Source organism: Myotis daubentonii, chromosome 14, assembly GCF_963259705.1.
Source record: "Myotis daubentonii chromosome 14, mMyoDau2.1, whole genome shotgun sequence".
Classification (NCBI taxonomy): Eukaryota; Metazoa; Chordata; class Mammalia; order Chiroptera; family Vespertilionidae; genus Myotis; species Myotis daubentonii.
The window spans coordinates 14,522,041-14,535,948 of record NC_081853.1 but is presented as its reverse complement, the minus strand read 5'-3'; the positions used below and the strand labels follow the sequence as shown (position 1 = coordinate 14,535,948).

The 13,908-nt window shown below is 51.0% G+C and overlaps 1 protein-coding gene across 8 annotated transcripts in view; it reads left to right on the top strand.

Moving 5' to 3' along the window:
- Positions 1-404: 404 nt before the first annotated feature.
- The window catches only part of FLNB (filamin B), a 137,167-nt gene continuing 123,663 nt past the window's right edge, over positions 405-13,908 (top strand). For 6 of the 8 annotated variants that reach the window (XM_059663127.1, XM_059663124.1, XM_059663123.1 and 3 more), the window contains exon 1: positions 405-856. In XM_059663127.1, coding sequence (XP_059519110.1) covers positions 565-856 — 292 coding nt within the window. In that variant the 5' untranslated portion in view covers positions 405-564. The remainder of the gene's footprint in view (positions 857-13,908) is intronic. The other 2 variants (XM_059663128.1, XM_059663125.1) reach the window with 1 other exon arrangement.

Here is a 13,908-nt window from a genome sequence, read left to right as displayed (position 1 = left end):
ATATATCATAATTCGTGAGTTTAATTGATATGAATAATAAATGTCCGTTTCCTTCACGGTGCTCTACAGTGGCTTGCACACAGCAGGAGCTCAATAAAAACACCAATAGGTGCAGCCCCCTCTCCCATGACCCACCCATTCTCTCCAGTTCCCTACTTCTGCACGTCCCCTCATTCGGGGAGGGTGATCTCCTTAAGGATCTGGGTGTCTCCCTCCCGACTTCCATTCCCATAGGCGGGGAGCACGGAGCGCAGGGTTCCTCGGAGACCGCGGGGCGCAGTGCCTGCCTGGGGCGGCAGGAGGCGACTGTGGCCCGGGAGCTCCCGCCGGTGGGTTGGGAAGGGGCGGGGATTTGGGGCGGGGCGGCGCAGTGCGCAGGCGCGGGGCCAGCCGCCTCGCGCGGCCAAGGGCAGGCGGCCACAGAGCAGCCCCGGCCGCGGCCACGGTAGGAGCGAGTTCGAGTCCGACTGCCCCTCCGCTTTGGTTCACGCCGCTCCGGCTCTTGGGCCTTCCGACGCCAGTCCCCGGCAGCTCGCTGCGCATTGCGCTCTCCCCGCCGCCAGGATGCCGGTGACCGAGAAGGACCTGGCGGAGGACGCGCCGTGGAAGAAGATCCAGCAGAACACGTTCACGCGTTGGTGCAACGAGCACCTCAAGTGCGTGAATAAGCGCATCGGGAACCTGCAAACTGACCTGAGCGACGGGCTGCGGCTCATCGCGCTGCTCGAGGTGCTCAGCCAGAAGCGCATGTACCGCAAGTACCACCAGCGGCCCACCTTCCGCCAGATGCAGCTCGAGAACGTGTCCGTGGCGCTCGAGTTCCTAGACCGTGAGAACATCAAGCTCGTGTCCATCGGTGAGTGCCCTGGCCCGGCCCGGCTCGGGCGGGCGACCCCCGCGTGCGCCCCTGCGGGAGGCTGAGGCTACCTGTGCGCGCCGCGGCTGGGGGCGTCGTCCCCGGGGTTGTGGGAACACAGGAGACCTAGGCCCCCACCATGGTGCCACCCCCTGGGCTGTGACCTCGTAGGATAACTCCCCGCAGTGCGTCCTGGCAGGGGGTCTCTGGAGAGCTGTGGGTTGAGGATTTGGGTTGGGGTCGCATGGGGAGCCGTGGGGCTGTGGCATTTCCCTGCACCTAGTACGCCCCTGCCGGACCTTGGGGGACTGGAAACCTCTTTTCTTTGGTCCCCGGGGGTGAGACCCTAGCCCGCTGCTCCCCGGAGCGTTCGCCCCGCTGCGCCCAGACCGGTGCGCTCGGCCGCGGCGAATGGGCGTTGGCTCTGAGGCCTGGGGAGGCGACCTGGGGAGGGACCGTTCTCTGCGCCTGAGGCCTCCCCGCCCAGGTGGAGACCGGGACCAGGTACCCTCCCCTGCTGCCTCGGAATGGGTGTGGGCCTGGAGGTGGGAAGGGGAGCCTCAGGGGGTGTGTCGTCCTCGCTCGCTCCACTCCCAGTGCGGCTCTGGCTGGGCGCCGCCGGATGAGCCGGCTCTGGAGGCTGAAGTTAAAATTTAGAGATGGTGGTAGTCATGGGAACGGCTGCCTTGCAGGGACCCCAAACCAGTGAGTGCTGTGTGCCCACAGCCGTCTTGTCATCTCAGTCCTTACACATCCCTGTGCAGGCTGGAGTGTTGGAGCGTTAGATCCATTTTGCAGACTAGGGAGTTCAGAGGATTAAATCGCTCGCCCAAGCTGTGGCAGCATGAGGGTCCAGCTGAGAATTGAAGGAAGTGGTGACAATTAAAGGAGACTTTGCTTTCCTCTCCCCGCCCTCCCACACCGGGGTCTTCCTGAGAGGGGGCAGGGAGTTGGTGTTGTGTCCCTCACCCCCTGAGCTGGGGAGGAAGAATGAGGGTGAGGTCCCCACTAGGACCTGAGCTAGGGGAGGACTTCCAGGAGGGTCACAGGCTGCTGAGGGGAGGGCTGTCACACAGCATGTGCATATAGGGAACATGTGTGTGCCAAGAGGGAGCGTGTGTGGGTGTGTGCCCGCCGGCAGAGAATGTGTGTGCATTTACATTGTATGTGTATGTTCTGCCAAGTGAGTGCCTTGCCGGAGAGGTGCTGGCCCAGGCCCAGGCCCAGGCCTGGGTCTAAGTCTCTTCCTGAGGAAACCAGGCCTTATTGTGACCCCCATGACAGGAAGAAAGTGTGGAGGTGTGTGTGGCTGCTGGGACTTTCTCCAGCCAAGGGGGTTCCCTCTAGGCCGAGTCTCCTCCCTTCTCTCCTCTCCTCCCCCACACCTGTCCTGGCAGGTAGGGCTGCTTCCTGGGCCCAGGCAGCTGCCACCGCCCAGCCAGCCTCCCCATGAAGGGTGGCTTCTGTGCAGAGGGAAGCTGTGTGGCATGCTCTCGTTTCTGTCTATAACTGGGGGAGAGAACCTCAGTGTTCTCCTGGAATTCTTTCCTCTTCAGAAACTAGCGACCCCTCTGAGGAATCCCAAGGCCTGGCTGGGCTCAACGGGGATCCCTTCTTCTTTGTTTTAAAATGTGTATTTATTTAATTAACTGAACAAAGAAACTTAAAGTAAACCAGGAGTATCCAAACATGACATGAAATCTCTTTAAAAAACAAAACAAATGAAAAAAAAAAAAAACCCAAACCACAGCACCAGAAAATCCTGGACTGCCTAATTTACCAACTGTTTACAGGATTTGCAGCTGTTTCCAGCGTGGCTTCCATCAGTGCCCCGAGCTTGGGCCTCACGTTGCCTGGTCCCTTAGGTATAGTTTTCTACTCGATCCTCACGGTTTTCATTCCGGAACCCACCCAGGCCATAGGGCCTTCCATTCTGCTGACACTCCAGGGTTAACCTCCCCTTCCCTCGTTGTGGGCCTACGGGTGTTGGCAGCCACTTCCCACCGCAAGTTCCATTGTTTTATTTTCTCCTTTTAAATGATTTCTTAGATCATATTCCCCAAAGTAGCATGCCTGGGTCAAAGGGTGCTACCACATTTATGAATCCTGTCATTGGCTGCCTAGTCGCTCTCCCAGAAAGATCTAGAAGCAGACAGGTTTTCCAGCCTCTGGAGAGAGGGAATGTCAAGTGCCAGGACTCCTGTGGGGGTGAAGCCTGAGGCCTCTTCCTTTTGCTCCTGGGCCAGTCCTGGGTAGTAGTCCTTCAGGGAAAACGCACACCGAGCTCAAGTACTTACTGCTTACGCTGTGTTGATTGACACCAGCTCCGATTTGGGGGCCTGGGAAGGTGCTCTGTTGATCACCTCATTGATCACCACCTGGAATTCTCAAGTGTTTTCCTTGTCTGTATAATGAGCTGCTTCAGCAAGTCGTGGGAGGCTTAGGGGCTTGCCCCAGCCCTGACCAGGTGCTTAGGAGATGGTTACTGTTATAACTGTGATTTGTTAGTATTGCTATCTCTACTTAAAGACCCCTGCAACAGGTGGTTCAGTCTGGGATGTTGGGGTAGCCTCCGGCCTTGAGCAAGCTCAGCAGGGATCCCAAGGCCTCAGGTTCCTGAGAGGACTAATCCTCCGACCTGTGACAAAGGATCCATGAGGTCAGTGTCCCGTCTGGAGGTGAGCAGAGTCAGTGCGCCTCTTCCGCCTTGTGTCCAGGTGAATCTGTTTAGGGACTGGCTGCTCGGTGTTCACTGACTTTTTTGAGGGGTGGGGGTCGGGGGGGTGGGAACTTTTCTGCTACCCAGCGGATGGTGTTTTACCCCATAGTCTGGATCTGGGAAGGTATCTTTGAACGAACACAGAGTTTCGTATGCTTTGGACAACTCTCAACAGTATGCATGGTGGTAGTCGTTGGAGTTGTGTACAGGCACCCAGCTCTCAGATCAAGGAAGGTCAAAAGCCACCAGAGGACTGTGGCTCTTCTCCTTAGAATTCACCGAAAGATAGCCCTGGCTGTTGACTCACAATTGCAATTCAGGGTGAGGTGGGCCCATCCTAGCTAGGCTCCATCCAGAAGTTAAAGATTTCCTTCAGTTTCTTGTTATATCCTGGGCAGTTCATAGTGAGGCCTCAGCATATTTAATTGTAGCCGTCTGCCAGAGCTGGCCGTTTTATTTACTTGTTTTTCCAAAAACCTTTCTGACATTGGGCAGGCCAGCCAACTTGGAGAAAAAGGGGTCTCCGAGTCCAGGAATGACAATCAAGGCTGCCTAGAAGTTTGGGTGGTGTGTTTTGGTTTGATCCTTCAGAAAAAAAAAATGAATTTTTGCCTTTTTAGAGGATGCGGCATGACCCTAATGTTTACTTAAAGTGCCTGTGCTAGGCCAGTGCCCCAGAGCAGGTGGGGTGCGTGTTCCCAAGACCTTGGGTCACTGGGCAGTGTTTCCAGGGTGGTGGGTCACTGTGCCACTTAGCCCTTTTCCTTCCACCAAATAACGTACAACTAATCCTAAGTTCTGCCCTTTTCTGAATTACCTAGCAAAGTGCCAGTGCGCCTTTTAGGCAATATAGTTCAGACCCGGAGAATGTTTAAAAAGTTACTAGCACAATAGCCTGCTTTGTCAGAATTAACAAGTTTGGGGCCATTTGCAACAGGTAACACATTAGTGTCCCCTGTTCCCTGGTGGCTCTTGTTAAGAGCAATGATTCTTTGTTCAAATCCCACTTGCTGCTAAGTAGCAATTAAGACACTTCTGTGCCTTGGTTTTCTTTTCTTTTCTTTCTTTTATTTTTTTGGTTAATCCTCACACATGATATTTTTTCTTTCTTTTTTTTTTATTTTTTTTTATTTTTTTATTGCTTAAAGTATTACAAAGGGTATTACATATGTATCCATTTTATCCCCCCGCCCTAGACAGTCCCCTAGCCTCCCCTATGATATTTTTTTCCATTGATTTTTAGAGAGAGTAGAAGGGGGAGGAGGAGGGAAGAGAGAGAAAGAAACATTGATGTGAGAGAGACACATCGATTGGTTGCCTCTGGCATGTGCCCTGACCAAAGAGGCGGATAGAACCTGCAACCCAGGTACATGCCCTTGACTGGGAATCTGAGCCCGAGACCCTTTGGTGTTCAGGCTGACGATCTATCCACTGAGCCACTCTGGCCAGGGCTGGGTTTTCTTATCACTAATATGGGGACAGAACCTATCTCTATTAAAAATCAAACACGTCAACACTTAGAGGAGTGCTTAGAACAATTTGTGGCACATCGTAAGTGCTCCGTGAGTGTTTGTTAAATACATCAGGTACTGTCCAAGAATACTCTCAGAAGTCAGGCTGGAGGGCGTGCACACGCAGAGGGCTTGGTGGCCAGTGCTAATTCTGTTTGCTCTCCTAGGGCGATGGACTGCCCAGAGCGTGCCCCTCCTTGGGAGGAGATGACCCCTGGCTGTGTTATGGCTGCCTCTGGGCCCATTCATAGCAGCTTTGTTTCCCGAGAGCCGGACGGGTAGCTGGTCATTCCAACCTCCCACCCCACTCAGGAATCTCTGGGCCAAATCACTTCCAGATGGCAGCCGGGCTCTGCAGAGTCCCTCCAGCGACACGGAGCCAGCATGCCAGTCAGCAGCTGCCTTCATTCTTGGAGAGTCTGTGCTGAAGGGGGGCTTTGACTTGGAGCCAAGTTGTGTCTCACGGCACTCCCCCGTCCCTGCCCGGGGTCCTGGTCCCGTGCTGTGAGGCGAGTGTCGCTGGCTAGTTGAGGATGGCTCCTTGCTCCTTGGGCTCTGAGCCTCTGGGCCCTGCCCGCAGTGGCTCCATGGTCAGAGGTACCACATCATCCTGCTTTCCCTGTACTATAGAGCTGGCGAGAGCACTGTATTTGATTGGGTTAAGCTACCGCATGATGCTGGCATTATCATTAATCACATTATTGTGCTTTTGAACCAGAGTCCAGGACTGTCTTCCGTCTATTTTCTGCCAGTCCTTCCACTGCGCTCTCATCTGGTGTGATAGCTGTTCCCTTCCCTTCACCTCTGGTGAAGATGTCTCCCAAAATCCTACTTTCTTCCTTTCCTCATTCAAAAAATGTATGAAAGACAGACTGTGCTCTTCCTGGCTTGGCTCAGTGGATAGAGCGTCGGCCTGGGGACTGAAGGGTCCCGGGTTCGATACCGGTCAAGGGCACATGCCCGGGTTGTGGGCTCAATCCCCAGTGGGGGGTGTGTAGGAGGCAGCCGATCTATGATTCTCATCATTAATGTTTCTCTCTCTCCCTCTTCCTTCCTCTGTGAAATCAATAAAAATATATATTAAAAAAAAAAAAAGGGTGGACTTCAAGGGCCACAGGAATAATGAGTCATGCCCCTGGCTTGCGTCACACATTGCTCAGCACGGAGGAGAGACGTGTCACCAGGGAGTGTCCTTCTCAAACTTTTAGGCACACACGACTCACCTGGAGACTGTTAAAATGTAGGTCCCATTCAGCAGGTCAGGGCGGAGGGCCGGCTTCTAGTTGCTGCTGTCTGCTCTGAGGAGAGGGCCCAGCTGTGAGGAGCGAGGAGGGGAGGAGAGGGCCCAGCTGTGAGGAGCGAGGAGGGGAGGAGAGGACCCAGCTGTGAGGAGCGAGGAGGGGAGGAGAGGATGGCCATCCCTCAGGCTGGAGTGGGCTGGGTGGTCTGGAGGGCTCCTGGGAGAAATGGCCAGTTAAGCTGAGCCCTGAAGCCTGACTAGACTTAGGCAGGTGTGAACATAGGAGTGGGGAGTGTGTCAGGTGGAGGTGGGTGGCGGGGTTGGGGGAGGTGGTGGTGGTGGTGGAGAGGTAGGCAGGGACTGACTCACGAGGGGCTCCTGAGGCTGTGAAGATGGGCATCAGAGCATCTTCCTCGAGGAGCTTGGGGGAGGGTAGGCCAACCCAGCTGAAATGGATGAACCATTGCTTCAGTCATTTCCTCGTCAAACTTTCTGAATGGGCCCCTTCCTCATATGTGTATATTTGTAAGCGATATACCTGTACCACTGTCAGTCTACATATGAAATATAGGTAAAGCATAGCTTCTCTTTAGATGACAAATCCAGATGTAAGGTCTGGTTTTTCCCGTGCTCTGATGGATTATCTCGTGTGCCCTCAGAGTGCATGTACCCTACCTACTTGGAGGCCCCCGAAGGCCTGTGTTTTCACAATTCCCTTTTCTTTTTCTTCCCCTATTGCTATTCTGCTTTTAGTGTTCATCTTTAGTTACCTTAGTTAAGGAGCTGGATATAATTATAATCCTTTCCTCTAACAAGTTGAACCAAATAAATAAATCCAGTGGAAAGAGTCCTTTCCATCTAAATGCATGCTACCTCCTACTCTTCTCACGATGAAAATTGCCTTCCATTACTGCTGTAAATCTAGTTATTCATTAAACATGCTCAATAACCACCAAATAATAAACAATACCACTTTCTTCTGTGGCTTGGGAAGTGGCCTTGTGTTTTTAAGGTGCCTCGGCCACTTTTCTTGGGAAATTGAGTGCGTGTTTGGGGAGAGAGTTTCTTGGGAAAGATGATTAGAAAACCACGTGCTTCTTTTTCTGACTAAAGTGATAAAACAGTAGGTGAGAGTAGACCTTCATTTTATTTTATTTTAATTTTTATTTTTTTAAAAATATATTTTATTGATTTTTTACAGAGAGGAAGGAAGAGGGATCGAGAGTCAGAAACATCAATGAGAGAAACATCGATCAGCTGCCTCCTGCACACTCCCCACCAGGGATGTGCCCGCAACTGAGGTACATGCCCTTGACCGGAATCGAACCTGGGACCCTTGAGTCTGCAGGCCGACGCTCTATCCACTGAGCCAAACCGGTTAAGCAGGTCTTCATTTTAGAAAGGATGGAGTTATTGGGCATTTTAATCGTGCCCACTTAGTATCATGTTTTTCTTTCTTTTTTTTTTTTTTTGCAAGAAAAATACTGAGCTCTATATGAAGTTGCTGCCCTTGTTCTAAGAGCCTTCTAGCAGTTGCCTTAAATGCATTCATTTTGCATAGATAGATGGTTGTCACCTCTTCTGCAAACTGTCCAGTTACGAAAACAATTTGATGACGTTTTACTAATGCTCATTGTCTGGTTACAAAATTTACCACAGAACCTTTGCCTTCCCTGATCCCCTTTGACAAGTCCCTGTGCAGTGGAATGGCCTTGGTCAGAAGATTTCCCAGGATTAACTAGAAGCGAAGAAGCAGTTTGGTTTTTCACTTAGTCAGGACTGGCCATGAGACTGAATTATTCTGACAGAGCATCTGACTTCCTCCCTTCCCCCATCAAAACCCGGCTCAGGTAGACAGCTTGGCGAGGAGGACGCGCTGCCTCCTGCAAGTCCTTGGCTGTTCTTGGTCCCGAACCCCACTGGTGATGCCGTTGGTGTACCGGATATCTGGGCGTGCCCACCCCCCTCTAACATAATGCCCGGTATTTTCCCATCCCGACCGCCTGCCAAGCACTGTCCTGGGTGCTTTACCTTCATTTGTTCTAATCCTCATTATGAGCCCTGCGACGTGAGTGGTTTTACATCTGTTCCATTTTACGGACCAGAATACTGGTGCTTGGATCTGCCTCTCTTCCCAGGCGAGGTGCCATGCTTGCCTGCATCAGGCTGTAAAGTGTGTTTTAATGTCAAAGCTGGGTTCCACGCTTGGAAAGTAAAATAGACCTATTGTAGTGAGAGACTTCCTACTGCTTTAGTTGGTTTTTATTTTGCTTGAAACTTGACGCATTTGAGTTAGAGTACTGTGAAATTTCCTGCTATAAAACGAAACTATCCTTGGCCCATTTGCCTTACCTTTCCCGGCACCTTAGACCTGTAAGGGGGCCTTCTCTCTGGTTCTGGAGGCATCTCTCTAGTCCTCTCCCTACCTGCGTTTGGATCCCAGAGACAGTGGCTTCACTGCAGGCCTGGACAGTGGGGACCAGCTGCAGGCTGCTTTGGGGAGACAGGCAGGGGCGGGGTTTTCTCTGTGAGGCCTGGAACCCCGAGGGGAGGAGGAGGTGCCCCTGCCGGGCTCACCACATACCGCTTGGGGACATGGAGGGGTTTGCTGTGAACCAGCTATGTCCTGTGTCCGGAGGTCCTTGGTGACAGCCCTTTGGCACAGCTGTGCTCTGTCAGGGACCTCCCTTCGCTACCTGTTAACATGACCCGGTGGAGCGTGTGCTGGGTGGTGTTTGCTGGGAGCAGAACCTTTCTTTCCTGGCTGGCGCTCGGCCTTTATCAGTCCAGCAGCCCTGGCCCAGGCAGCCACTCCCCGGTCATCTTCACGGAGCCTGTGGGCCACCCCGTGTTGTGCACCAGGGCTGAACTTGCGTCCCCAAGCGCCTCTCCTGCAGCCTCCTGCTGAGAGCAGCCTGGCCCGTGGGCCGGCCCACTCAGTGCTCAGCTCCCCAGAATCACAGGCCCGGCTTGGTGAAAGGTCTGGGCGTTAACACAGCACTCCTGTTCTCCCTCTCTGAGGGCCCTTTATGCTGGCATGAATTCCTTTTCTCATGGAGATCTGAAAGCTCTTTTGACTAAATGGGTCACCTTTCTTGGGTATTTTCATAAGGCTGGTCAGCCTTTGCCACGCCAGACAACTTTTCTGGAATTTCCGTTCAGATATAAAGGCAACCAAAGAGGTTGGAAGTATTTGGAACACAGTGTGGAATTTTGGCTTTTGAGCTATAGGGAAATGGGTGGGGATTTGTGGCAGAGACTATGTAAATTTGCTGCGGCCCATAAACTCAGATTTTAAGATTTAAAAAGGCAAGCAGCAGTCAGCTTTCCTTCTGACCAATAGGAACGGTGTGACAGTCGGCCGCATGCTGCTGGTGACCCAGGCAGAGGCGGGCCTCCCGTGGAGGCCGGGGTTCTCCGTGGCCAAGATCGGATTCCTCCATCTCCCCTGCTCCCCCAGGAAAACAGTCCCGTTCTTATCATGCTGGTCCTGCACTGCTTGTGCGAATCACCCTGACTTTCCTGCAGCGGCTTATCAGATGTTCAAGGGAAACAAGAGTTATTTGGTATTTTACAGCCTGTGGGAGCTCTGCTGGGCCTGGTGTTTCTTGCTCAAGAACAAAGTGATTGTTCCCTTGGTGGGTGAAGCAGGTCAGAGGTCAGGAGCAGGCCCTGTCTCCAAGGTGCCGAGGAGGCCCTGGATGGGATCTCAAAAGGCCTTTGTGACTTTGAGGTTCTGTTAAATTACAAATACACACACACACACACACACACACACACATTCTCACACATACACACAAATAATTGGTTTCAGAGAGGAAGGGGAGAGAGAAATAGAAACATCAATGATGAGAAAGAATCACTGATTTCCCCTACTGGGGATCGAGCCCACAATCCAGGCATGAGCCCTGACCGGGAATCACACCATGACCTCCTGGTTCATAGGTCAAAGCTCAACCGCTGAGCCATGCCAGCTGGGCGAGGTTCTGTTAATTGAACAGGGTGTGGGTTCTGTTTATAAGATTCCTTCTCAGAAGAAGCGGAGGTTGGACAATCATGGAGGTGCTGCAGGAGGGACGGGGCCCCTTCTAGTAAGTGGAGCTTCCGGCCTCCCAGGGCAGAACAAGGCAGAGTTCTGAGAGGAGGAGCCTTGTGGATCTTGGCTTGCCAGCACCCGGGCAGTGGCTTGTCACATTCCTTATCTCCACGAAAGGAGGCAAGCTGGCTGGTCCTGCGGGAATGCCTCTTTGGTGGAGTCCTTTACAGGAAGCGATCCAGGTGTCCTGTTACACTTCCTGCAGGGCCTGTATCTCTGATCATTGCCTCTCCTGTTTTTGTATTTTCCCTTGGCACTCTTGTTTGAGATCCATGGGGAGTCACACCTGAGGTTGGAAAGCAAGAGGCCCTCTCCTGGACACCCACAGTCCTCCCCCTGGATCATGACCGCTCCAGGGGCAGGTCCTATAGCCCTTGTTCACCTTTGTGGCTCTGAGCTTGGCACTTAGAAGGACTATAATAAATAACTTACTAAATAAATAACCAGCCTCTAGCATAGGTGGGTTGAATAAGAAGGCTGGCACATTGATTTGTTTGTAATATATTTGCTTTCAGAAAATGCAAAATAGTTGTCCTTTGCATATAGTGTAATGGGAATTAAGTGCAGTGGACAAACTGGGCCTGGGGGCCCAGGAAAGCACCTCGTTAGTGGAACAGTGATGCTGAAGTTAAAGAACTCGGTACTTTGTTCTCTGAACATCTATGATTTGCCTCAACTGTTCGAGAACAAGGCCTTTTCCAAGTTGCCATGTGAGGCTCAGAAAATGAATAAAGAAGGAAGCCACTAAGACTCACTATTATCTTAGTAATAGTTCTGTTAATAATAGTGAATATATATCAAACACCTAACAGCACCAGGCATTGTGATAAACGCTTTTCAATAGTAACTTAAGTGGAACCTCATTGCAACTCTGAGATGTAGTTATTGTTTTAATCCCCGTTATAAAGACAAGGAAACTGAGGCACGCCCAGATCAGCCAGTGCGTACGTGGCAGACTATTACTCACATCCTCGTCTGAGATTTTAATCCCCAAAGGAAAACCATCAGTTCCGAATGTCTTCTAAATTCACTTCTAATCGGTTGGGTGGTTTTTTTTTTTTGACATAAAAAAGTTGCATTTGTAGTTACTTGTAAAAATAATTGTAAGGACATAACGAAATACAAATTAAAAACACATTACCTGTGAAGAATCTTAACATATCTCTTTCTGCATTGAGGAGTTTTGCTTACGGCTGCTGTTTGATCAACTTGGGAAGAGGGAGATGCATTTTCTCAGAAGAAAGACTGTGGATTGGAAATGTTTTGTGATATAATTTTGGTTGTACTAATGGTTGAAACAAGATTCATCCTGCAGTTATTACTGAGTTGTGGCCAACATTAAAATTGGAGGTTTTACTAGTAATTGAGGCTTATTATGGTTTGCAAGTCTCCCTTGGCCTAGAAATATGTTTTGGTGAACCATGGAGTGGGAGTATTCCGGCCACTTTCTGACTTAAAAGTTTTCAGGACCAACTTTTATTAGGACTGCCAGTGTCTCTTAATAATTGTTATTATGGCCCTAATGGGTTTGGCTCAGTGGATAGAGCGTCGGCCTGCAGACTGAAGGGTCCTGGGTTCGATTCCGGTCAAGGGCATGTACCTTGGTTTCGGGCACATCCCCAGTAGGAGGTGTGCAGGAGGCAGCTGATCGATGTTTCTCTCTCATCAATGTTTCTAACTCTATCCCTCTCCCTTCCTCTCTGTAAAAAATCAATAAAATATATTTTAAAAAAATAATAGTTATTATGTTTGGTAACTATTGTGACCTTGCTAATGGTTAGCCCAGCATAGAAATTCATTTACCTTTTAGTTTCTCAGCTCCATTAGCAGTTTAAATATGTCTCAAATACGCCCCTAATATAATATAGTTGGGCAGCTTAATTCACCCTTCCTTGTCTGCGTGGGAACTTTTAGAAGTCTTAAAATTATGTACATCCCTAAGGTCTTCGTGCTATTGGCTTTTTGGAGACATCATTTTCTCAACAGCCTCAGGACACCAGGCCCATGGAATCCTCTTGCCTTGAGCTTGCTCGAGGCAGAGGAGATGGAATGGCAACCATTTCTGGATACAGATTCCTGAGTGTGCTTAAGAGTGTGGGTTAGTTAGAGCCTGCTCCTGACCAGCTGGGAGCTTGGGGCAAGCTGTTTGATCTCTCTGAGGGCCAGTGTCCCAACCTGTAATAGTACCCAGTCTATAATATCTATAATGGCGCCATTAAATGTTAAAATCCCGGTAAAGCCTTGGGCCAGCTGTTGGCAGACAGTAAGTGCCCATGAATGTGGTTGCTGCTTTCCTTTCCTCCTCCTGATTCCTGGACCCATGGTGGCCCCTCAGACTGGAGAAGAAGTGACCTCTAATTATCTTGAAAGGGAAGAGGTGGGTGGAAGTATACCCAGAAATTGGTCAAAAATACCTCATACCTACTGGACTGTTGTAGAAGAAGTGACCTGGGTTTCTGAGGAGCTGTCAGGTAGGAACCATGGGCTAGTGGCATTTCCTGGTCTCCTGGCCATGCTTCCTTTAGGATAGAAAATAGTGATGTCTTCCCTCACTTTCCCTCTTGTCTTGTTTGACTAATGGATCTATGTTTTTAAATTAGCTTCTTTGCCCCTCCTTTCTTTAATCTTCTCCTTTTGTCTCTTAGAATATCCTTCATTCTCATTTCTTCCTTTTTTTTTTTTTAATTGATTTCAGAGGAAGGGAGAGGGAGAGAGAGAGGCATCAATGATGAGAAAGAATCATTGATCGGCTGCCTCCTGCACACTTAGCACCGGGCATAGGAGGGCTCAGGGAATGACAGCTGTTGCTATTGAGGTGGTAGCTCAGCACTCCTGCTATGAACCCCACACCTCCCACTTGCCCTTTTCTGGGCTTAATCATGGAGGCTGAAGAGGGAGCAGCTGTGTTGGAGGTGAGTCCGGGCTGACTGCCTTGTATACTTTCAATCTGGAATAAAGGGGAGCATGCCAGCTGCTCCCGCCACCCCCGCCACACACAGTCCTCCAGACAGGCTTGTTCCTGCCTTGGCCCAGGGCTCCGCTTTCCCTCCCTTCTAGTCCCTGTGCCATTTGGGATCAGCTGGTGGGGCTGCCTGTACCACCTGCCGGGATTTTTGCTGCCCTGGGTGTGGTCTCCAACCGAGCACTGTCCAACCCCCTGTCACAGGACTGGTGATACCATTTTTACAGTCGTGCTTGGAAACGGGATGATACCATTTTTACAGTCATGCTTGGAAACGGGACTCCCAGGGTCACACCCTATACAAACAGCATCAAGGTTGCTGGGCCTGGGTGGCTGGCGGAGGCTGGCAACAGCAAAATCTGTGACTCCTGAGCCCAAAAGGGGAAGTGTGTGTGGGGTGCCTCATTCTCAGTTCTTTTCAGGGATACGCTAGGCCTAGCCCTGCTGGGCCGAAGGGATCTGTGTGTGTCTTGTGTAACTGCCTGCTTTCCTCAGTTGCCTCTCGAAGACGAGCTGCCTGCTAT